Genomic DNA, 24,240 nt, shown 5'->3' with positions numbered 1-24,240 from the left:
ACTGTTTTCCGCTCCATCACTAGTCCTGAGACGACTACGCGCGGCCAATCTAGCCAAAACAATATAGGGACGTGGCTTGTCGATAATCTCACCTCAACTGGGCGAGAACTAGTGACTGGTACAGCTAGGCATAATACCATCTTTTACAGCTCGAGTTCTGCAACTCAGAAACTGCTATCCTCGCTGCTTGAAACTGAATGTTTCACCATGCTACCACCGATGCCATATCTATCCCAGCTACTATCGTTCTATTCTGACGAGATTCATCTTATTTTGCCACTTATCGACATCAATTTTTTTCAAAGGGACATCGACGGCCGCTTGAAAATCCTACTTTCGCAGGCTATGTGTCTACTTGCCTCAATGAGCCCCCATTGTAAATCGCTATTGTACCTACCGGGAGAGAACAAACTGCTGGCGCCTCGCCTCTTTGGATATCGCATCTTCTGTGCCATGCGATGTGAAATTGAACTCGGTGCAGTGACTAACAGACTAGTGTTAATACAGGCACTAGGTGCCTTGACTCTATTCATAGAAGGTCCAGAAGGTCCTGAAACCGCATCACAGCTCTGTGCTAAGATGATACAGCTAGTCCAGACACTAGGCCTTCATATACAAAGAGGATCCGATCACGAGGAGGACTATGAAGTGACATGTCTCTGTTGTGCATGGGCTCTGGATCGACTCAACGCAGCGATCCATGGGCGGTCAGTTCTTATGCACGAGAGAGATATAGCAAGGGACCTCAATAAATGCTTTGAAAACCAAAAACCTGCCTTTAGACTGCTCTTAGCAGTCATCTCTCAATTAGATCAAGTCATTGATCTATATCGACCACACTCGAGATCGAAAGGTGCAGACCTCAAGTCCCACTATCCCCAATTTGATGACATTGTTGTGTCCGCTCAATGCACCAATCTACATGCCAAGCTACTCAGTAAGTGCTATTGTACCTGGCTCTGTGGGACTTATGCTTACTTTATATAGGTACTGTTGAAGTCTTGTACTATGCGGTTGCCATACTTTCATGCCGAAGTACAGAAAGACCATCAAATAATGACTTTCGACAAATCTATGCCGCCTCAAAGATCAATTCTATTGTTGAGCAGGATATCCGGAACCAAAAGCGCCTACTAGTATTCCTTCCATTTATCCCATATGCAGTTTCGCTGTCACTTAGCATCTCTTACAATCAAATGCGTTATACGAGAGTTGCAATGTATCGGACGCGCGCACGGGAGGAACTGCAGTTTACTTGCGGTTTGCTAGAGCAGTTGGGTACTCATTTTTACGTCGCCTCTGCTATGGCCAGCATGGGTAAAGCAACAATAGCAGAGATTGACCGAGTGTCTGAGAATATGCTTCGAGAAAAGAATCCCGACGGCCGATCTCACAACAATCAACGTCCGACGGAGTCTAGTTCTCGTAATGATCGACCTGCCGCTGTCAATACATCAGATGGTGCTATTGAGCTGGATCCCTCAAATTCCGGGCTGTCTTCTACAGTCAATGAGTTCAGTGTTTCTGATATTGATGTGTTTGATATGTTTGATCCTAACTTTGGACTGGATAATATTGACGCGGTCTTTCGGAGCAACCTTGATCTATCTACCCCAATGTATCTTCCGTTCTATACTGGAGATATTGATTCGTTCTGATGGCCATTACGATTAAACTCTAAACCTTGACCGCAGCAATTCAGCGATATGCCTTTGAATGAAGCAATTGCGACAGGAGAATAATTCGTTTACTTTCGGTCCCAAATACATGAACAGATTCTGTCTATGCACAGAGCAAGGCGTCAAACTCCCCTGAGGAAGAATTATAGTATAACCACGCGGTCTAAACCTCGTGATACCATGAATCATTAGCATTCTTATAGGGCCTTTCATTTCATACACAGCTGAAAAGCCCTGGCTCTTAGTGGTCCATAAAAACTACTATCTGCTGTAATTGATGCTGATATCAGGTCGATAACCGATTGACTGTACCATCGCCAAGCCTAATGTTGCCTCAAGCTACTCTCCCTTGGAACATCCTGTTGAACGACGTCAATTCGCTGGTAATTTCCAATTCGTTTGGTCAGGCGACCTCTACGATTCCTCACTGGCCAAAGGTGGTGAGTGTTCTGCTGCCTAGTTGATATTCGAAAAGACTTCCTTCCTTTATGCTTTCTGTTTTCGTTCAGTTCCATGAAACTGACTGAATTCATCACTATTTCTTTGATAAACATCATTCTTATCAATATTATCATGACCGGGATGTTCTGACGGCATCACAATATTAAGGAATGCCTTTGTCTTGGGAAGATTCGTTGTTGATTTCCATTTCTTGAGCATATTGCTGATGGAGTATTGATGCAGTGGATGACTTTACAAAGACTCATAAAGCTGGAGTGACTATCACCAAGGCTCGGGATACTACTCGCCCTGCTCTTATCACCGACTGGCATTGCGCGAAGTAACTGGTACTCACTCAAACCCGCCACTGCTTTGAAAGCGTGCCAAAGGGATGATGCAGAGTTACCCTGGCGAAGTAGTCCATTTTGGCTCGTCCTCCGCGTCTCCGTTCAACGAATGCTGTACCTGACATTTGGTGAGGAAAAGGGATCGGCATACTACAAATTCCTCCTGTGTGTATTACTCTCACAACTCTTGATGGATTGCTTCTTGCCAGTAGGTGGGCGTGGATCTGATTATCTCCCTTCGACTCAGCTCGTTCAGGTAGATCTCACTTTTCCTTCTACGAAATATATAAGATTCGTGGGGCCATCTGCTCCTGTCCCATTCCCAAAGCTAATGTTGCATCCTGGACCTGGGTTCAGCAGCTACTCGACTGACCCATCTCCATAAGGTCGCCGTCACCCCCGACTGACTCATTTTCGGGTTTTACAGCACCAGTCCCACGACACCCTGGGATCTGCGAATGTGAAAACTCATTGATGAGGAGAGGTTGCTTAACGACTGCGCCATTTTTTCGTACTCACCTGAAGACGATATAAATGATGACGACGATGGCGCAATCTGGAATCGCAATTATTTCTTCTTTAACAAACAGCGCAAACGTGTTTGCTACGTTTATCTACGCTGGATCCCGATAATGAGCCACGACGATGGCAAAATTATGGCCATGTGGGAAGACGATGATGTTGCGACACCTATCAGGCCCCAAGCCAAAAGCATTATGTGGAAAGGACCTCGGCCAAATCACGCCTAGCAATCATGCTGAACAAACATGATCCAAGGCGAAAATAAAGTACATGTCGACGATCAGAATGAGTGCGCAAAATTTCCCCGTCTTACTACCTGAGAAGGCCGGAATTGTGGTAGATCTGAAATATATGCGAGCAATGCTCGAGAAACTTGATATTCCGCGAAGATACAGCAGCCAGATGATGAAGGACATGTGCGAGAAGATGGATGTAGTGTCGTTTTCTTATACTTCTAGGATTCATGGGGTCTCCTGTAGCTAATTGGGAATATATGATTTAACAGGGAACAAAATGCGCTTGCACTACGTTCTCAGCCGGTATTACCTGGCATAGAAAACTATTCTTTCCTGCGGATTTTCAAGGATCGTCCGGGGCCAGCTCTGCCAGCCGCGGAATCCTAGCTTCTGTGACGGCTGCAAGAATCGCTGTCGTGTGAGCTCGGTCCGTTGTAGTGCCGCTCCGTGGTCTCGTTGAGCCCTAAGCCCTAGCTGGCCGTACAACGGGATATCCCTTTGTTGTTACGACTTCCTATTTAGGCACCGCCGAGGCCATACGCGCTTACAAAGGGCTGTAGCGAGCTCACACACAAATTCTTCCTTTCTCCTTCTTTTCTGTATGCTTAGTTTCTTGAAGATGAGCTACCCTAGAGTTTAGGCCTGAGCAAATGTCACACTTCGGGCAAACCGGTTTCAGAGTGATAGGCTGCAAAGAACCTCAGTCTATATAGAATTTGACCAATTGTTTGCTTTACAATGGTACCACCCATAGGTTTTTTTCCCTGGGATAAACTTTTTATTTTTTCCTTCATAGGGTACGAACAGTCAAAGCCCCAATTCCCTCCATGACATCGCTAAGGAAGATGGACCGCACTTCACCCAGATCATCGACCTTTTCAAAGCCATCTCTTCCGATCTAACTGACGCCCAATTCCTGGTGTTATCAATCACAAGTCTCTGGAGGAATCCAGTAATTTATTGAAGCTATCTTATTCGAGCCCTACATACAGACTCAAACCCTCATCACTCTCGGCGAGGTAGCGGCTCAATTACCGAATGAGATCATCGTTGACACAGGAAGATTACTTTTTGCAACAGCTCAAGTCCTCCTGGTACAGTATCTGCATTGCCGTGGGGGTTGTACCTGACCAGCGTCCTCGGCATTTGGAATCAAGACTGCCCGGCCGAAAATAGGCTCCTTCACCATATTGTACGCAATTTACGGCAAGACCTAGAGTATAGTATTGTGGATGTCATGAGGAATAATACAGATACAGCCGCGCAGGAGTTGTGGTTCTGGAAAGCCTTTGTTGTAGCATGGAAATTTGCTTATGTCGGTTCAGTGGCAGATGGTGAGCGAGCTATGCAAGACTTCTGAATCTTGTACCAGATTTCAATTGTTATATCCAGATTGCGGCTCAGTCTATCGGAATTTACTCGAGACAATATGCTAGATATAGATTGGAAAATATCGCTTTCCTCATACTTCCAGGGCGATACACCAGCTCAGGCATTATGAGCGTCGGTCACGACTACTCAGAAAAAAGAGTATAACTAACGGCCTTGGAGAGAGAGAGCTCTGATTTGTATAAAACACAGCATCCTTTCAGTAGGCAAGTTGGCTCGTACGGTACTGCTCAAAGAACCTTCGTCGATGTCGGACGGAGGTTGAAATCGAATCTTCTCCCGTTCAAGTAGTGGTGGAATTTATAGTGGTTAGTTGCATTGAAATGCTTGCGATATTCCGCGCAGATGACTCAAAACTACTTTCAGGGGCCATGAAATTTCCCTCTTATTATGTATTAAGTACTAGGTGAGGGCGCAGTCCAGCATTACCTCAGTCAGGCTACTCTGGGAGCTTACTGTTTTCCTAACTTATTGAACGGGGGCCTGAGTACCGATAGACCTTCGACCCCTTTGTGTGAAAGCCAGTCCCCGCAAAATTCACAATTCAACACGCGTAGTTATAGTCAAATGGCATGCGGGGTTTGCGGAGAGTCTGTGGGGTGATTTACAGGTCTCACCTCAACTTACCATTGCCGAAACTGAGGACCGTCGGTGAGTCCAAAGATCAGCAACAATTCGTCAGTGGCAGTTGCTAGTTCCCAAGCCACAATAAAGTAAGTTTCTCCTTGCTCAGGATGCTAAAAATTCTGCAGAAACATGTACATAGTTTTCTCGGACGTTTCCGCTCTGACTAGGTAGTACTAAGATTTCGAAGTTACGCTACCTAGGTAGCGTCCCACAGGAGATTTTCCCAAAAGAGCCAAATATCATTCTGATAGAGCCTGTTTTCTACAATATATCACCGCCGTTGGCAAACACATATGACCGTCGTGTTGAAACGAGAACATCTAGAGATAGAATTACGTGAAACTGTGCTAGTTGCATAATTCTCACAAGCTGGCTGCACAGCTACATACTCAGGTAACCTATCCCACAGGAGGTTTTGATATCATATCAAAAGAGGTAATCTCGCCTCCGATGGAGTCGAAAAAAATAAAGTATTAAAAGGAGGGCGAATATGGAGCTGTTCTCGCTGTGTATCAGTGCTGTGAACAAAGCGATAATCTTATGGTCTCCCAGCCAGAAGAAAGATGCGTCTCCTACAAACTCTTCATTTTCTTGCAGCAACTACGCTGAGTAACGCTGCAGCCGAACCACTTACACGGCGGCAAACCTCCTCTAACACTGCTGTTGTTGATTTAAGTGTTAATCGTGGGCAGCCGAAACATTTGGCATCTGGTTTCATCTACGGTATTCCTGACAATGAAAACCAGATTCCAGACCACTGGTATACAAACATGGGATTTGAGTATAATCGAGGGGGCGGTGCCCAAATGGGTAAGTCTGGATTACAGACTTTATAAACTGCCCGAATACTGGCAAAGTTATCGTTGTGATCTGACCTTCTGGCAATAGGTGCGCCAAATCGTGGCTGGATCTGGGGCTTGAATGAGTACAAAGGCCGGTTTCAGTCAACACTGTCAAACTATCAAGTCACCGTGCGCCATGGAGGCACTTTTATCATCTTACCCCATGACATTTGGGGTACTGATAATGCCAATTCCTCAACACACTGGCCCGGTGATAATGGGGACTGGTCTAGCTATGATGCTTTCCTCAACCAGCTATTATCAGATATCAAGGCCAATAACATGGTAGATCATACCGTGTTCGACATCTGGAATGAGCCAGATATCTCCATTTTCTGGGCTCGCTCTGCTGCACAGTGGGTTCAGCTCTATGTCCGAACACATCAACGCATTCGGTCTGATCCTGCGCTGAACGGTATGCTGATCTCAGGTCCAACGCTTGCATATCGGCCAGCATCTAGCAACAATTGGTGGACTAGTTGGCTGCAGGCTATAAAATCCAACAACACAGTACCAGATCAGTATGCATATCACCTTGAGGGAGGAACAACGGATGTGGACAATGATCTCCAGACCAGTAGCCAAACCCTTTCGACCTTACTATCGCAATACGGTCTACCCAGTCGGCAAATCAATATCAATGAGTATGCAAACACCAACGAGCAAGTTCCCGCTGGTGCTGCCTGGTGGATCTCACGATTTGAGCGGTACGATGCCATAGGCCTGCGAGGCAACTGGCGTGGCGGCTGTGTGCTACATGATCTCTTCGCTGATCTACTCACAAAGTCCTCCAACCCCAACTCCTGCGGAGCTACAGACTATGCACCAGCCCCGGAATATCCAGTATACCAGTATTACAACCTCAACATGACTGGTCATCGTGTTTCGACAATAGGCACAGGTGACCGAAAAATGGATGTATATGCTACTGTTGGTAGCGACGGCGTTGTACGTGTGCTGTGTGGCGTCCGTATTACCACGGGGACTTGGTATATCACTATTGATAACTTGAGCTCTGTCGGTCTTCCCACGTCTGGAAGCCTTGCTATTCAAACCTGGGGCTTTCCAGGTGGCAGTAGCGTCTTCTCTGTAGCACCTGGTCTCCAGAACAAGGGCATTGTTTCCCACACATACTCTGGAAACTCAGTTACCTTTGCCATCTATCAAACCGACAGTTCTACTGCTTGGGCTTTTGAGTTCAAAGCGGCCTCAGGTTAGCGTACCGCCCAATATGAACGCACAAGCACAATGTGATGGTGTAGAGTGGAATTTGCCAACGCCGTGTGTCCATGAGAGAGAAAAATAGTACTCTCCCGGCCCCTTGGACTGTCTGGGTTGCGAAAAGGATTCAAGAACTTTGCTGAAGAAGCACTTTGCATTGTCTACACATTTCAGAGTAGCAATATTTCTCAAATTTAATGTGCGTAATCACCTATACCTTACTTATTGAGTTGAATTCAGATGAAAATTCCTTTAGAATCAGAGTAGTAGCCATTAGCTCATCGGCATTCAATAGACAACATGCATTGGGCAGATAAATTAATTGGAGTCCAATAATGGCTGTCAAAAGTTGAGTCTTGTACACGTACTTGGCCATTGATTTGCAACATTTCGTAATAAAATTTGTTGTCCCGAGGTGTCCCTAAGACAGAAGTATCTAGACTATATGGTTTCGTTTCTGTTCTTGTTCTCAAATAAACCTACGATATAATTCTACCTCGCACTCATGTCAAATCAGATGGAGACTAGCTATGAGATAATAATCGCATAGAGAACCGTGTCCAAATCCTTTGGGAGAAGCACACATTTTGAAGTTGTTTTGTAACAATTCTGGTTAGATTAGAGTTGGCTGAAGTTGATTCCCATATTGATATACCAATATCCTGCAATTGCCGTGTTAGGCGCAGTCCAGTTCGTGATAACAGCCTCATTAACGATCTGCTCGCCTGTCGCACTTGTCAGCCGTACCCCCATTGGTAAATTTATAGGCCCAGCATTAGCTGGCAAAGTCCAAGCACCATATCGTTCCTGCGGATGACCTTCCGGGTAGTCGTCCTCTTGTACGAGAGCCAGCCAGTCCGATTGCCCGTCAGGGCGAATCTCGAAGCCTACGATGGAACCCAGCCCCGCAGCATTGACAGCTGTGATCTGGAAAAAGTAAGGTCCGGCACTACCCCGGAGCCATAAGTATACATTTCCTTTCTTGGGACATGGTACGCGCTTGTACTGCGTCGGGATCACACCCTCGACTAACACACCGGCCTGTGCTCGCGTCATAGCCACGTCGGACAGGTCCAAGTGTATTGAGCCGTTAGGAAGGGGACAGCCGTATTTAAAGTCGGAGACTTCCTGGCATTGATCAACACCAGGACCGCCTGTGTTTGATCGTTAGAACAGTTTAGGGCTCATTTTGCTGGCTAGGAAGGCAAATTGGAAGTTTCACTTACAACACCATTTAGTATTTGCCGAACATGGGCAGCTATCTACAATCTCAAGAATAATCGGTGGTGCATAGCCAGAATCGCTTGTGGTATAAAGGGTGCCGTTGGGGTAGGTGCGCACCAACTCAAAGCACTCGCCGCAGGAGAGGTAATTGTCTTGCTCTGCGCGGGTATCCAGGGATGGCAGCATGGGCCAGAACTGTGTATAGTAATTGCCATTAGGTGCCGCAAAGTTGCCTCTGAGTGTGTAATTGGCTGGGTCGGCGCATAGATCCGGGTACATAGAGCAGAACTGTGCACAGTCATCACCCAGGTCAATTCCTGAGACGCTGGCAGTCGTACACATGCCGTATAAGCCGAAACCGCAGGCTCCAGCTGGTGTTTCGCCGAAATGGGTAGAACGCTATGCAATTGAAGGTTAGAAATTATACTAGGACCGAAGGTAAGCCGACTGGAAGGTGTTTACACTGTAGTGCCAGGGCATACTGTCATTCACTGTGGTAATATCAGGGTATATAGTCCCTGACCCACAGTCCGCGTTATCACATTCGAGGGTCGTGTACGGCACCTGCGTATGACTCGCTAACGCAGCTCCGGTCAAAAAGGTCGTTGAAGTGCGGTAAGGCGTCGTCCTGGTAGTTGGTGGTGAGGATGTTGTTACAGGCCCGGTTGAGCCACCTGAACCGGCCGAGCTAGTTGGCTGTAGAAATGTTAGAAATTCTTGTAGAAATACCTTATGTGGGCCATAGAAAAGTTACACTTACAGTGCCACTGAGGCATTGAGCATAGTATGAATCTTGTGTCTGGCATGACCATCCTGTAGGGCAGCATGTTGCTCCTGTGAACCCGATACCGCCACATTGTGAGCTATTAAAGCCGTAAGAGTATGTCAGACAATATCAAGATGGTGACTGTAGCTATGTGCCAGGATAACGCACTAAGACGAAGCACAGGCGCTGGCTTGTTGTAAGGATGGTTGAGCGAGACAAACCAAACTCACTACTCCAAGCAAGACGTCTCTCTTGAACTTCATAATGTAGGTAATACTATAATCGTGAACTCATAAGTCCTTGCTGGCATATAGTAAGAAAGCAACCGAACAAGAGTTTTACATCAAGCAGATTTACGGAATGTTTTATACCCAACTAAAAGCCTCTCGTGATGAGTAGATATCGAAAGAACTAGGACATACTCTCCGGAAGATTGCACACTATTGTTGCTAGGAGTAACTTCAACCTAAAGGCTGCGGTGCAATCTAGAAAAGATTGCGCAGCTGCTACATGATTCGCCATCCGGCATTTGCTGTCCGTTATATCCAACCAAAGCCTTATTTCTTGGCCTGTTGCATGGTAATATCTTAATTTTTATTATTCACTCAATCGGAACAGTGCGTTGTTGTAGTCCAGGCGTATAGCGGAATATCGGAGGATTTTGAACTACTCCTTTACCCTTGGCCAACAGATTTAGCGCGAGACATTTTAAAATTTAGGCTGAAGCATCATCAGCGTCTGGTTTGCTTCACTAGACCAATGAAGCCATTTCCTTTGTGGCCGATTATAGCAATTTGCAGATGTGATGTACTGAAATGATCCATAAAACTAGCGGCTATATCGAGTCTCTCTAGTACATGTACAGTACATAAACAACGTTGAATTGAAGATGCAAGTATAATTCTACCTAGGTGTTTACTCAAAGAAGGCCCAGGTGTGATTTTCATGTCCCAAGATTGGAAGGTGTCCGTGAATATGCTGTAAATCATGTTAAGTACAATTTATTATACAATGACTTCAGGGCCCTGGGCATCTGAAATAATGGAGTTCAATGATTATATAGCTGCGTGTTTTAGTGAAATTCCTATTTCATACTTAGTATGGTTTCTAGAGTATATCTATGTATTCTTCTACTTAGGTAAGAACTACATCTAGAAAGACTGAAAGAGTGGGTAAGAGTTCATAATATAAACACGTCCAAGAATTAACACAATATTTCAACCTAAAAAGCAGAGATTATGGCTGACTGCGCAGTACCTCGAGCGATATTCCATGGTCTGAACTCAACTGACTGGGAAACATAGCAGTCATATGACGCGGGAATCCATGGATGTATATGAGGAATATTATGCGCAATAGCGTGGAGAAAATATGAACCTTGGAAGCAGAAGTGGCATACATAATAGACAAACATGAAATTATGTTAAATCAGAATATAATAGAAGGACGAGCGGATGCTCCGGGTGTAAAAAATGAAAACAGAGCAGATTTATCTTTGTCATTCTCAAATAATGTGAAAGCTATACAACGCCAGCTATCATACGAATTGTGCAGGTAGATTGATCGTAATCAGGCTCAGTAGGGATAGCTATATAAGCTACTGACTGCCTGGGTAATCATATATAGCATCACGACCCGACTATCAATGTAGATAGAGATTGACTATCATTACCTAGGTAGGTAGAATAGAGAGTAGAGACTTTTGAGTAAACCGTGGGCAGCCCTTATTGATGTAAGCTTGATCTTCATGGTAGGAGGGAAGATGAAAGCTATATGGAAGCGGAACGTGTTGGAATATCATCGGTAATACGAAGAAGATAAAGTGAAGAAGGAGGAAATGGATTGAGAAAGTAGAATTAGAAGCACATCAAGACCGCTAAGAAATCCTTAATTTGCTTTTAGTATGGCAAGAAGTTCTCAGCATCAGAGTCTTCTCAGACATTTTTGGCCCAAGCATTTAAACAATCAAATTTGTAACTTCTGCGCTGATAGAATAGAATGTTTAGAACGAATGCATTGGTAGAATCATGCTAGTACAGTTCATCACTTGAATACCTGATTGAAATATTTAGGAAGCATTGCATCTGACATATAGAATCTAGTGAGAACTTGATTGTAGACCGCTCTATAGTCAAATTTCTTTGAAGCACATTGATTTTTGATATAGCATGTGATTTAGGGACTGTAGTTGACGACAATTCTTCACACATATATATATATGGGGGAGTAAGGGCCAACAAACACTTTTCTTCTTAGTCTTTATAGACCTGGGTAATAGACCAGTGCAAGTTATACTATTTCCCTCAAATAAATAAACACAGCAGATCATGCTCAAACTGATGATCAGACTGAAATAGCTAACCAGTATCTATCTCAGAGATTGAAACCGGACGTAAGCCATTTTCAAGACATTTGCTCTAAGTAGCTGCCAATTATCGACTTCGCCGCGGCGGGGCTCATCAGGTGGGATTATCACTATTTATGATAGAGAGGGGCTACCAACTGGGGACGTCGCTTCTAGGAAAATTGACCTAGAACGAACAAGAGGTCGCAAATAGCCTGAAAGGATAAGCCAAATATAGGACTTTGCGAGGAAGAGCATAGAGCAGGGCCCAGGCTCAGCTTCGGCAAAATGAGCAAGTTAACAGAAAACAACAAGAGATGGTCTTGAATATCAAAGATGAAATTCTGATTACGAATAAGAGTCAAAATGTTGGCAGGTCTAGGGCTGTTGACGATATCCGCCGAGGCGGATATTATTCCATCGGATATCGGCGGCGGATACAATATTCGTTGTTCTTTCCACGGCGGATACGAATATCGAATATTATTCGACTGCTAGTCACGCTGGCGGATACAATATCTGCCATATCGTGCCGATATTCGAGTTATCCGCCGTATATTCAATATACGGAGAGAGATGAAACAATTTGTGATCGTGCCAGTGCTTAGCCAAGAGCCATAAGGCTATAATTATTAGTTCAGAAATTGCACTCGTAACTAGTTCTATAAGTTGTCTGTCCGTATGAAAAGAGTAGCATAATCAATAATATAATTAGGTGTGATTAGCCGGCAAACTCTGACTATTCAAGAAATCCCATTTGATATATATTGAGATATATATATTGTCGAAAGCTGTAGTTAACGTAATCGGTAAGCGAACCGGCCACCTCTCCAGAAAATAACTCTCTATATTGATTTACCATATTACAACGCGTCAAAATGCCACCAATTCGCAAAAAAGACCCCCTAAAATCCACTCAGGATGAGGGAAAGATCGAATTAGCTATTTCCGATTTAAAAAATGGAAGAATTCGCAGTATTCGTGAAGCTGCAAGAATCTATATGGTTGCTCGTACAACTCTTCAAGATCGAATGAAAGGAGTGCCGTATCGACAAATAACACGCGCCAACAACCATAAATTGAGTCAATCTGAGGAGGATTCGCTTGTCAAATGGGTGCTTGATTTAACTAAACGTGGATTACCGCCCCGGCACTTTCTCGTACGAGATATGGCTAATTATCTTCTCTTACAACATGGAGATCAACGGGTTGGAGATAAATGGGTATATAATCTTGTTCAACGTCGCCCAGAGATTGAATCCAAATTCTCACGAAAATACAACTACGAACGTGCCAAATGTGAAGATCCAAAGATTATACAAGGCCATTTTGACCGCGTACGAGATATAATATCTGAGTACGGCATCTTACCAGAAGATATCTATAATTTTGATGAGACGGGCTTTGCTATGGGACTCTGCGCAACTGCAAAGGTTATTACTGGAAGCGATCGATATGCTCAGCCAAAGCTTCTACAGCCTGGAAATCGAGAATGGGTGACTGCAATTGAGGCAATAAATTCAACCGGATGGGCTCTGCCTTCGTATGTGATTTTCAAAGCAAAGAAAAACGTACGATTAGGCTGGTTTGATGAGCTTCCGGATGATTGGAGAATCAATATTAGCGATAATGGCTGGACTACAGATCAGATAGGATTAGAATGGCTTAAAACCCATTTTATTCCTCTTACTAGTGGTCGTACATTGGGAACATATAGTATGTTGATTCTTGATGGCCATGGAAGCCATTTGACTGCAGAATTTGACCGTACATGTACGGATCATAAGATTATTCTAGTCTGTATGCCTCCTCATTCTTCACATCTCTTACAGCCTCTTGATGTTGGCTGTTTTGCAGTTCTAAAGCGATATTATGGGCAGCTTGTTGAACAACGAATGAGGCTTGGTTTTAATCATATTGACAAAATCGACTTCTTAACAGCATTTCCACAGGCTCGTACAGTGGCATATAAAGCTCAAACTATTCGGAATAGCTTCGCAGCCACCGGATTAGTGCCTTTCAATCCAGATCGAGTTCTTCAACATCTCAATATTCAATTGAAGACTCCAACCCCCCCTCCAAGTCGATCAAGCAATACAGCATCATCCTGCTTACAAACACCTCAAAATATACGCCAATTTGTACGCCAGTCAACTACAATCAATAAGCGTATAAATAAGCGTACAGGAAGCCTGAATCAGAATGAAGAAATCAATCAGGCAGTTATATGGTTATCAAAAGCCTACGAAATACTAGCGAATGATGCTTTACTCGTACGGAAAGAAAACCGTGATTTACGAGCTGCGCATGAAAAAGAGAAGCAAAAGCGCAAAAGATCTAATAAACAGATATCTATTGAGCAAGGGATTACTAGAGAGGAAGCTCAGGCGCTCGTACAAGGTCAGGTTGAGGCATCTCATGCTGTTACTACTACTCTGGCTGAGCCGGAGCTCCCAGCTTCTCAAGCAGTCGTACGCCGCCAATTTCGCTGCAGTGGTTGTAACGTTATGGGGCATAGAATAAATCAATGTCCTAGTCGTACTAGTAGTTAGATTTTTGTATATAATTTGTACGTGATTGAGAAATTGGGATTTGAAATCAATATAGAAAGTTATTTTCCGGAGAGGTGGCCGGTTCGCTTACATGGCCGGTTCGCTTACCGATTACGTTAGTTATGAAGTTTATCTTGTATAGCCTAATGCATAAATCACTTTATTTTTTATAACTAAATATTAATAAACAAGATGCAGTATAACAAAGCCTAATGAATGATGACAAAATTAGAGACTATGAAGTGGTGGCTGTGTCTGAACTACACGCATGGGTAATTAAAAATACTATGGTAATAAGCCCAATGGGATACTACTATTAGACAAAGATAATGTAACAACCAGCAGGCTTGGGGTCTCACTATTCTAAGAAATGCACCCATAACGTCTCAAGTTGGGTTTCAGCTACAACAGGAGAAGGTTTATATGTTCGAGGATGGTTTCAGCTCCACCTCGACTGTTGGAGCTATTCGGAAAAGGGAGATCTGGTATAAGTTATATGTCTATAAAGATAGCAGATGCTCCAGGATAGCGGAAGATAGGTTTCATTTCCATACCCTACCTTGTGTGCTTTATCTTCAGTGATTCCTCTCGAATGTAATCATATAACCGTCTCGTCGCATCCCCCCACCCTGCCGGGTTGGAGTCTGCCGGAGCTCAACGTCCACCGGAGCTCAACGTCCAATATTTCAAAAATCTCAACGCTACATTTTCCAACGTCCAAAACACCGCCAAAATGACCGCTGAGGAATATAAAGAGGAGGAGAAATTAATCGAAAATGCTGTCAACGCGTATAAACACGGAAAAATAAAAAATATCTCGCATTTAGCGCGTGAATTTGGAGTCCCCCGTAAAAAGCTCTCTCGCCGGATCAACGGCATACCCTCTTAACTATATACCCAATCCTTGCCTAGGGACTAGCGTAGCTAGAGAGTTGGCTCGTCTCCAAAATCTTACTACTACATACCCCTAAGTCCAGAATCGGCTTGCTCCCCCAAAGACTTCCACTGACGCTAGAATTCGAGAGTATCCTTGTTGCAGGAGCTAAATGTGCTTGTTGTGTAAGAGATGGAGGCTGTTTAGACAGCTGTCGCGACGCGGGTCCATCATTTGTGCCAGCAGGGGTGCCATTGGTATTGCCATCAGTCTCGGCGGCAGGGTCCGGGCTCGGTGGAAACTTGAAATCGGTAGGAAAAGATGGAGTTCTGGTACGAGGACTCCTTAGATGACTTGCGTTGCTTGGGCTAGTTGAGATAGTTCGACCTGTCTTTTCGGCCTCAAGTCGCGGGCTAAGAGCTGATTCCTTCGGGATGCCTCTAGTCGGGTTCCTGCCGTTCCCTAGAGAGAGTTAGTAAGCTTAGATGAGGTGTGAACTTCGCGCCAAACATACCCAAAAACTCGTCCAACCCATTCGACCGGCTGGGAGGCATCTGTAAGCTCGCAGACCGCCCGTGACCCCATGGTCGCGAACGAGAGAATTGTGTGGCCGGTGACTTCTCCAATGCACCTCCGTTATCACTCTCAATCGATAAAATTGACACTGATCTTTTGTGTTTGTGCGAATTGGGGGCTCCATTGTTCAACTGTGATGGCGTATGCAGAGGAGGAAAGCTATGAGAGACCCCGTCAACGGCGAGCTCAACGACGCTGAAACCCGATGCGAACCCAGCGTCGGCCGGCGAGGACTCGATGTAACGGACCGTCGACTCCCATTGAAAAAGAACGTAGGCGAAGACTTGGCCGCGAAATAGCCATCGTTGTTGGTGCCATTCAGAGCGGTCAGCGGTCGGGATACTCTGCGCTGGTGTTGTTGCTGATGGGACGGATTATTGGATTTCTCCTCGGCGATCTCTGCAACATTCTTAAAGGTGATTGTGCACTCGACGTCTTCGCCGGCGAAGACTGTCTGCTCTTTCCATTTCACGAACACTTGCAGGTCCGATGGCACGGCGACCATGGCGGCTTGGTCTACCACATGGGTGTGTAATGGAAAAGGAGTAGCGGGGTTATCTGAATGCGTCGGTCGTCGTGTTGAATAACATTCTGTATACGGCGGTCATGTTATCCGGAAGCGATCAATGTCGATGCCGAACGATATAGAATGACGAATGGATTGTAAGTAGTGGGTGAGTGGAAGGACAGATGAAGGAGCAACATGTGTCAGTCAGTGAGTGATGTGCTTAGTGGATCGCAGAGTTATCCACCTCCACTTTATTGGCTCCAAACTGTCAGATAATCCGGCTTTCAAACGAGGCAGAGAGATCGACTGTTCAATCTTACAGGTCCAAAAGGCACCTTTAGGCATATATCTGGGCACCTAGATTTCAGCCCAATATTTACCCCTCCTGATAGCTCACAAATCACCCCGCCAAAGGTGTCTATAAAGGACCCGGCTTTGAAACCTTTGGGATAGACAGACAGAACTCAATACACATACAATCTTGCTAGTCACTTCTTTTCTTTGATCCTAGTAAAACACTCTTCAGGATTGGCCTGGAATAAACCGACTAATCCGACACAAACCGCCTCGGCCTGTTAATATCCTTGGAAGCTCTGGTCAATGGCGATCTTGATCTTTCTTCTTACCTTAACACTGGTTGTTTACTACGTATCTAGCAATCAATTGCCTTCGCGACGCTTTACGAATTGTAATGATATAGATAAGATATGGAGATCTATCAATTGCTCCTCTATCTGGTACATTTGTTTGGAAATTCCCTCCTTTAGGCTCCTGCCTCTTCTCTTTATTAGAGGTGTTCTACCAGTCGTGCTCCCATTCCTCAATATATCTACGCAATAATCCCTTCCGAAATTTGCTCACAAGCTCTGGATATGCCATCTTTAGCCTCATGGATATACACGACCTTTTGCAACATACCTATGCCTCCAATGGCATGGAACACCAGCTATGGTCCTGAATGCTAGTGCTGGTTGCAAGAAACTACGCATAGTTGCACGAGGAGCTTTAGTATCCTGCAGCTAAACTACAGTCTGTTTTGACCTCCGTACATCCGTCCGAGTGACTTTCTCGTGCAGAGTACAGGGGTCTTGAGGTATTTTCAGCTACGCCCGTCGCGGAAGTCCAACTTAGATTTACGATGATTGGCCCTTCTGTTGACAACGTGATAGCAATAGTGACAAACCAAAATATACCATACGGCCAAAAACAGGACCCTGTTAATGGGGTGGTAATTTAGTGGTCATATAAGTCTGTCAAATAGGTAACGGATAAACCCCAAAAAGTAAAATGTGGCTATATCAAGACCCCTCTTTCAGCCTTGCTGCCCTAACCCACCGAAACTAGGTCTCATATATATCAGGATGAACGATCTTCCTCACGCCCACAGCTGATGTCTAAGAGAGTATCTCTTGTATACGATGTATGATAGCAACATGGAAGCCACCAGAATCGACGAAGCTCTACAAAGAGCAACAAATGAATTTGGACTCTGTCCCAACCGCGTCTGGGCCATTGGGCACAACCTCGAGGACTGGGAGAAAAAGCTCCCGGATCTAGTTCCCACGAGCGAGCGGCAAAAGAGTGTGGGCATAATCGGGCATGAGGGCCATGAACGTTGCACATTCGAGCTCTGCGAATACTCAATCCTCAACTACACATCAGTAACTCAGCGGCATGAAGATGGTATAGCGTCCTGCCGGGAGGAAAAACGCTGTGATACCCTTAAGGGGCTGTTTGCAGTGAATAAGCTTGACGAAGCGTCTCTTGCGGGAAAACCGACTGCCTGGAGGCTCGATGGGGAATCGACCATCGACGTGGCTGAGCCTTACATGGCCATATCGCATGTCTGGTCCGATGGAACCGGAAACGGAGTCTCGGCTGATGGAGAAGTGAATGAATGTCTATATCGATACTTTGAGCGGATCGCAAGACGCTGGCAATGCACCGGCATCTGGTGGGATGCAATCTGTATACCGAAGGACAAAGCTGCCAAAGACAAGGCAATATGCCGGATGGAGCACAACTACGAGGGTGCAAGGATTACACTTGTTCACGACTGCTATATTCGGAGTTGGAAATGGGTGGATGCTGAGACTGCGTGTCTTGCCATCATACTCTCGCCATGGTTTAGTCGTGGGTGGACTGCATTGGAATTAGCGAGGTCTACTAGGGTTAAAGTGATCTTCAAGGGTAATGTGATCAAGGATCTGGATGAAGATATCCTGTCCAAATCGGACAGTGATTCTGCTTGTCATCGATTTGCTACGGAAGCTATCAGAGGTTTGCGTAGGAAGCGCGTTGAAAATCTGAACGATCTGCTGACTGCACTTGGTCCTCGCTCTACCTCGTGGGCGCGCGACATGCCAAGGATCTCGGCGCTTCTTGTCGGGACTCCCAAAGCGAGCGGAGAGGACAAACAACATCATATATATCAGCAAGTACTGCATAATATTGGATGGGTGGCTCACGGACACCTGTTCCATAGGTCCGCAACGATGGCGGGCAATTTCAGCTGGTGTGCAACGAATCTGCTGGCTATGCCTATTGCTTCTCAAACGCAAGAACGACTTAACATCAAGTATGACGGATCCATCACTGGCCGTTGGAAAGTCATCAAACAGGCCTCGGTCCCAAGAGAACGCTACGTGCTACAAAACGGCTTTCCGCTCGTAGACATGAAAGTCAACGTTACCCTAGAAGCAGCAGACAAATCTGTACTCTTGGGAGAGCCTGATGCCAAAGTGCTGACCAGAGCAATCGCAGCGAAAGTTTTGGACCGTGCAAAGCAACGCTATGAATTCATGGGGCCTGTATATTTCAACCCCCCTCTTGCCCTTGACGAGATTCGCTGGAAGACTATTGATTTTGTCACAATCAGCGGCAGTCAGGAAGAGACAGACTCCTCTCAGACAATACCATTTGAGCCTGAGTTGCCGCATGTACCCGATCATCTCAAATATCTCATACCTCCAGTACCGACGGTAATGGACACTGCTTTTAGACGAAAGATTCGTCTAGCCCAGATGGCTGGTGACCATGAAAAAATTAGAAAAATCTCAAATGAAGGAGTTGTCGGTGCCATGTCTCGCAATGATGCCTCTATTAAAGAAGAGGAACGTTTGGTTCGTGCCGTCATGGAAGGCGACGAAAAGACTGCTCTCGATGTCTTGGAAGATAAATTCATCAATGTTAGCTTCAAGGACGGTGCCGGATGGACGGCTCTGCATTATGCCGTGCGGAGAGGATACAATTCGATTGTTGAACGACTTTTTTATAACATGCGCCGTGGAAGGGGACGCTATAGAAGGGGAGAATTAGCGGCTCAAATAGCGGTTCAGGATGACCTGGGACAACAGTGCATTCATCTGGCAGCTGAACGCGGGGATTGCGAGCTCGTTGAATCCGAAGAGGAATTGCTGAATGTGCACAAAGAGTGTAAGGATGGTCAGACTGCTCTTCATCGGGCTGTTTTGGGTGGATCTTTGGAAATGGTTATGCTGTTGCCGAACACGTTTTGTGACGCCGTAAAAGACGCTCAGGATTCGCAGGGTAGAACAGCGCTGCATCTGTGCGCTGAACTGGGCCAGGGCAGGATTTTCAACGAACTACTATCTAGAAAAGCAAACATTTTGCTTAAAGACAGCAGTGGACGCACGACGCTTCATTACGCAGTTATGGACTGGAACGATACTACAGATGTAGACATGGTCTCTCTTCTGCTGGAATATGAGGAGCTCAATGTCCCCGACAATGACGGTCGTATGCCTCTTCATTATGCCGCTGAGATAGGCTATCCTCGCTACGTCAGACTACTTTGCCGAAAAACAAACCTAGGTGTGGCTGATTCGAGCGAGCAGACGGCACTCCATGTAGCAGTTAATGGCGGTCACCTAGAGGCTGTGAATGAACTGCTAGAATGGGATAGAGAAAGACACGAGCTTTTGCAGATTACTCTGGATACAGCATTACACCTGGCGGCCTCTTTGAATCACTTGAAGATCGTACAGGCTCTTGTAAACCATGGAGCAAGCATCTGGTACCGAGATCCCAGTGACAACAAAACGCCCGCAGAGGTGGCAGTAGATCAGAAAAGGGCACCGCTGACCATGTACCTTGTGGAGCTTGTGCTCTCATCATCACGATCCGAAGAAGCGCCCCCCGGCTGGATCGAAGTGGCAAGCACTTGTTCGCTTGAAAAGAGTAATGATGCATCACCACTACATCATGCAGTGAAAAGAGATTATCAGAAAGTGGCAGTGGCGTTGACACTTAGCGGAGAAGACGTTTTCGTGACGGACGAGATTGGCAAGACTATCATCTCCTTGGCCGTGGCCAAAATGGCCAAGGATGTGGTATATGCGCTCGCTTATCAGTACGGACAAGCAATCTATAAAGCCAAGCAAGCCGAACAGGTTCTCCAGCAAGCGGTATACCATTCGTCTAAACCACTTGCCTCCTATACATATGAATTGGGGGGCGTTTGGAGGAATCTATACGGAGCAATTCTCTCTGATTCCTGGACAGCGGTAATGCATCTTGAGCAGGCATTCAAATCTACTAGTGATCTGGAGATGCAGGCGCTGTTAACTCCGGATTGGGAAGTTCTGCGCTCGGAGTTTCCGAATGTGAAGTTGGATGAAGCGAAGCTGCTTCAAGATGAGTGGTTGAATGTGAAGTTTGGTGAAGCGAGTCAGGATCAGTTGACTCCTTTGTATCTACATCAGCAGGATATTGGGAGATTGGATCCGTATGTGCGGCAGTATATGGCTAGATATAGGGCCTCGAATAGACAGTATGGGCTCGAAGGTGAGGATGACGACGCTGGTCAGCAGGATATTTGGAGATTGGTTGTGCGGCAGTATATTGCTAGATATAGGGCCTCGAATAGACAGTATGGGCTCGAAGGTGAGGACGACGATGACGGCGATGATACCGATGAAGATGAGGATGAGGATTCAAGCTCGGAGTCAGGCTTGTACAACTCAAGACGTAGACCGCGAAGACGGGAAGAAGACTCAGAAGAGGACTCCGATTCTGAGTAAGGGTGAAAACGAGGAAGACACAAGTAGAGGACGAAAGAGAAAGAGTGGCATTTTCCATTTCTTCAACATTGATTGAACAGCGTACATGTAGCTGGGTCAAGATATGTCCATGAATATCATTGACTACTCCCAAGGTTCACTTCAATATCTATACAAAGATAGGATTAGTACCTTAGGCCACTTAACAGTTGAACCTGAACATAACATTATGAATAGAGGCCTCTCCGTAATTATATCAATTACTACTAGAATTGATTCGGCTCAGCATTCAGGGGAGTTTTTAATCATAAATTCAAGTTCTTCCGGTCCCAATCCTTCAAATGTAGTGTCTAGAATTTATTCTGATATGAGAGGGAAGTGCACACTGATGTATCAATGACATACTGATTTTTAATTCAAGATTGGGAAGCACTCTGATATACTAATTGATCTGATCACTCATAATTGGCGTACCTCTCGTCGCCAAATCAAATCAAGTCCAGTCATACCACTCATATTCACTATCATCCGAGTCTGCCCTGCGTCCTTTATCATACAAATACCGCTCCACAGCACCATCAATGTAAAAGCGAAGATTCTTCAGAGACAAGGGCAGGGGAGCCTTTTTAGGGTTAAGATTCCGTTCCTGTTCGCGTAGTAGATTTTGCCACGAGAATGTGATTTCCTGTTTTGCATGATAGGAAGGGCGAGGATAGAGTTGCTAGGATTGTTAGTATTCGAACCGCTTTTGAAATATTGATAGTGACTGACTTGATTGCCGAGTTTGAAGTAGTTCTTTCTCTCATGATCGTATGTCCAGACCTCCAAAAACCCCTTTTGGATCTCCGTTTCGTCTTCTTTCAAAGGTTGTAGCTTGACCAGAATCACCAGACTGATCCTCTCTTGTGAGCCTCTCAAGAGAAGCGTTGCATTTTGAACGAGGTTCTCGTATGACTCGGCATACCCTACTTCTAGAGCGACTGTAGGCCACTTTCGGTCTAGAGACGGGTAAAATGCACAATCTGCTACTTTGTAACTAGATTTTAGTCCATAAAATTAGCTTGAACTATAAGTAAGATAGCAGCAGTGGCTTACCTTCCATGAAATCTGCCATGGAAACCCTCAAGAATACTGTCACTTTCAACAAAGGTCGAGCGTCGGACCCTGGGTAATCCAGATGCCCAATTTGAGAACCAATCGCATACAACACTGTGCATTGGGCTAGGCTGTGTAACGAATTCCAGCGTTCTTTGGGCAGCGTTGAAACAAAGACTCCTATAATGACTGACTGTGAATATCTTGAGGTCAGAGTTAGAAGTGATAATCCTTACACGTAGGGCCTCCAATCATTTTCACCAGACTCCAGGAACCTTTCAACACGTGCAAAGTTTGTGAACGCGCACAAGAAGTAATTGTTTGTACGTGCACAACATCCTGTCGGAATTTGGCACCACTGCAAGAAGCTGCGGGGAGTTTCTGTTATACGTGTTTCATGATTTCGGGATAGCTCACAAAATCCTTTGTGAGCTCATATCCATACTTCACTCGTTGTTTGTACATGTCTCAATTGCCGGATTGAGTCCTTACTCAATTCCCAACGTAGGTCCCTACGCAGGCATAAATATGGCCTGCGTTCCCCATGAGATAGTCGGAGTTATCAGTTATCAATTAGGAATCATGTTACTATATTGATCGAACTCACCCATAGGCTTGTTGGACTAGCCTTGCACCAATCCCTGCTTCGTGTTCTGGGACCGTGCTAAACCAACATAATATGTAAGGAACGACATTCAGAAATCAAATTACAAAGCGAACTTCCTGTGAGAGGGAACATGGTTTTTTGCTTGACATTGTGATTGACTTTGACTCTTTACATGATGTTAACCAGTTGCCTACTTGTGCAGAACCACGTGGCGTGATGTCTCATAAAGTGTCCAAATCGCAAGTGTCCAAGAGATCTTGGGTGAGCTTGCCCTTTCGACTATATCCCTCCACATATTTATCACCCCACTCCCCGACGGTGTTGTCATATGTCGTGTCAGGCTTGGTAATACAGAGGTTACACATGACTCCTTTGAGTCCTTTCATCAGTTCCAGCCTGGGCAATTCGGCGATGACTTTATTATACTCCTCCCATGTTAAGAGGCCGTTAGGGACTCGATCGGGTCCTTGAAAGTCCGCCCAGATACCATATGCACACGCTTGCACCTCCGGCTCTTTGTAGAAGACAATGCTGCCAATAGTGTGTAGAGCAATAGCATCCCAAACAAGCTGCAGACGATGCTTGTCCCATTCCGCCGTCACTCCTTCGCGACGAAGAAAATCACGAGCCGCATCAGCGCCGTCCACTTCGAAACGGCGGTCTTTCGAGATGAGTTTTCCTGTATAGTCCCAGCCCAGGTCATGTAAAAGTGCTGCAATAGCATGTGCCTCCCTATCTCGATCCTTCAACTCGGGAATCTTGTCAGAAATAATGAAGCCAAGTAACAGGGACCGGTAGATATGATTGTATGCATAGTCCTCCAAGTGTATACGCGCAAATTCGAGGGCCTTGGTGATCAGGGGCGTATCGGGAATGGTGACTCCGGCGAAAACTCGGGTGGCTGGAACTTGCTCTGCAGCCATGTCTGTCTAATAAGGATTGTGAGATCGGTTGACAAGGGTTCTTTCTCAACCAGTCTTTGCCAGCTAACTAGGATACTACAGTACTGTCAGTGTTATTCTCGGGAGGAATTCTTTGTAGGTGCCTCCAGGATCATGACCGCTTCGTTCCCAAGGTGCGCCAGTGTTCGCTTAGAGTCCTTAGTACATTTAGGAAGAATCCTTAGCCTCTTATTGGTCATATGAGCGGTAGCGGCCCCCCAGGCCCTGATCTGGAGTCTCCTATTGATTAGAATAGCGGTAGGCCCTGAGTCATAAAAACGGCAGAACTTTCCTAATATGAGATCATAATCACCAAAATAAACTGGCAGCAAGGGCGGTGATATCAGTTCAGCCAATTACTCTGTAAAGCGAGACTCTGACGGGGAACCCACTGGTGTAGTGCGCGCCCGGTGGGTTCTGCCAAGCTC

The 24,240-nt window shown here is 45.5% G+C and overlaps 9 protein-coding genes across 9 annotated transcripts, besides 2 other annotated features; 5 read left to right on the top strand and 4 right to left on the bottom strand.

Moving 5' to 3' along the window:
• Positions 1 to 207: 207 nt before the first annotated feature.
• TSTA_123930 (fungal specific transcription factor, putative) lies at positions 208 to 1,879 on the top strand (the record flags this gene model as incomplete). Its single annotated transcript, XM_002482612.1, has 2 exons — positions 208 to 937; positions 988 to 1,879. 2 exons carry the CDS (start codon positions 208 to 210, stop codon positions 1,656 to 1,658), a joined length of 1,401 nt encoding a protein of 466 aa, XP_002482657.1. The 3' UTR covers positions 1,659 to 1,879.
• A 697-nt stretch (positions 1,880 to 2,576) lies between these two features.
• On the top strand, positions 2,577 to 3,834 carry TSTA_123920 (uncharacterized protein; the record flags this gene model as incomplete). The annotated part of the gene is made up of 5 exons (XM_002482611.1): positions 2,577 to 2,723; positions 2,947 to 3,147; positions 3,245 to 3,421; positions 3,495 to 3,641; positions 3,748 to 3,834. The coding sequence occupies 5 exons, from the start codon at positions 2,577 to 2,579 to the stop codon at positions 3,832 to 3,834; spliced, it is 759 nt and encodes a 252-aa protein (XP_002482656.1).
• Positions 3,835 to 5,804: 1,970 nt separating this feature from the next.
• Positions 5,805 to 7,301, top strand: TSTA_123910 (uncharacterized protein; the record flags this gene model as incomplete). Its single annotated transcript, XM_002482610.1, has 2 exons — positions 5,805 to 6,051; positions 6,130 to 7,301. 2 exons carry the CDS (start codon positions 5,805 to 5,807, stop codon positions 7,299 to 7,301), a joined length of 1,419 nt encoding a protein of 472 aa, XP_002482655.1.
• Positions 7,302 to 7,922: 621 nt separating this feature from the next.
• TSTA_123900 (uncharacterized protein) lies at positions 7,923 to 9,557 on the bottom strand (the record flags this gene model as incomplete). The annotated part of the gene is made up of 5 exons (XM_002482609.1): positions 7,923 to 8,458; positions 8,531 to 8,927; positions 8,991 to 9,257; positions 9,289 to 9,391; positions 9,463 to 9,557. The coding sequence occupies 5 exons, from the start codon at positions 9,555 to 9,557 to the stop codon at positions 7,923 to 7,925; spliced, it is 1,398 nt and encodes a 465-aa protein (XP_002482654.1).
• A 2,959-nt stretch (positions 9,558 to 12,516) lies between these two features.
• Positions 12,517 to 14,332, top strand: TSTA_123890 (pogo transposable element, putative; the record flags this gene model as incomplete). The annotated part of the gene is made up of 2 exons (XM_002482608.1): positions 12,517 to 14,109; positions 14,246 to 14,332. 2 exons carry the CDS (start codon positions 12,517 to 12,519, stop codon positions 14,330 to 14,332), a joined length of 1,680 nt encoding a protein of 559 aa, XP_002482653.1.
• Positions 12,562 to 14,055: a mobile genetic element.
• A 17-nt stretch (positions 14,333 to 14,349) lies between the features above and the next one.
• Positions 14,350 to 14,378: a sequence feature (AT_rich).
• A 620-nt stretch (positions 14,379 to 14,998) lies between these two features.
• TSTA_123880 (uncharacterized protein) lies at positions 14,999 to 16,145 on the bottom strand (the record flags this gene model as incomplete). The annotated part of the gene is made up of 2 exons (XM_002482607.1): positions 14,999 to 15,526; positions 15,854 to 16,145. 2 exons carry the CDS (start codon positions 16,143 to 16,145, stop codon positions 15,099 to 15,101), a joined length of 720 nt encoding a protein of 239 aa, XP_002482652.1. The 3' UTR covers positions 14,999 to 15,098.
• A 1,436-nt stretch (positions 16,146 to 17,581) lies between these two features.
• TSTA_123870 (ankyrin repeat-containing protein, putative) lies at positions 17,582 to 21,257 on the top strand (the record flags this gene model as incomplete). Its single annotated transcript, XM_002482606.1, has 1 exon — positions 17,582 to 21,257. One exon carries the CDS (start codon positions 17,582 to 17,584, stop codon positions 21,188 to 21,190), a length of 3,609 nt encoding a protein of 1,202 aa, XP_002482651.1. The 3' UTR covers positions 21,191 to 21,257.
• Positions 21,258 to 21,662: 405 nt separating this feature from the next.
• On the bottom strand, positions 21,663 to 22,609 carry TSTA_123860 (uncharacterized protein; the record flags this gene model as incomplete). The annotated part of the gene is made up of 4 exons (XM_002482605.1): positions 22,501 to 22,609; positions 22,265 to 22,444; positions 21,941 to 22,191; positions 21,663 to 21,890 (listed from the first exon to the last, which is right to left on the bottom strand). Exons 2-4 carry the CDS (start codon positions 22,281 to 22,283, stop codon positions 21,663 to 21,665), a joined length of 498 nt encoding a protein of 165 aa, XP_002482650.1. The 5' UTR covers positions 22,284 to 22,444; positions 22,501 to 22,609.
• A 452-nt stretch (positions 22,610 to 23,061) lies between these two features.
• Positions 23,062 to 23,794, bottom strand: TSTA_123850 (uncharacterized protein; the record flags this gene model as incomplete). The annotated part of the gene is made up of 2 exons (XM_002482604.1): positions 23,062 to 23,150; positions 23,176 to 23,794. 2 exons carry the CDS (start codon positions 23,792 to 23,794, stop codon positions 23,062 to 23,064), a joined length of 708 nt encoding a protein of 235 aa, XP_002482649.1.
• Between the last annotated feature and the right edge of the window lie 446 nt (positions 23,795 to 24,240).

The sequence above is a fragment of the Talaromyces stipitatus genome, genomic scaffold (assembly GCF_000003125.1).
Source record: "Talaromyces stipitatus ATCC 10500 scf_1105507295555 genomic scaffold, whole genome shotgun sequence".
NCBI classification, from domain to species: domain Eukaryota; kingdom Fungi; phylum Ascomycota; class Eurotiomycetes; order Eurotiales; family Trichocomaceae; genus Talaromyces; species Talaromyces stipitatus.
This window is presented reverse-complemented; position numbering and strand designations above follow the sequence as displayed.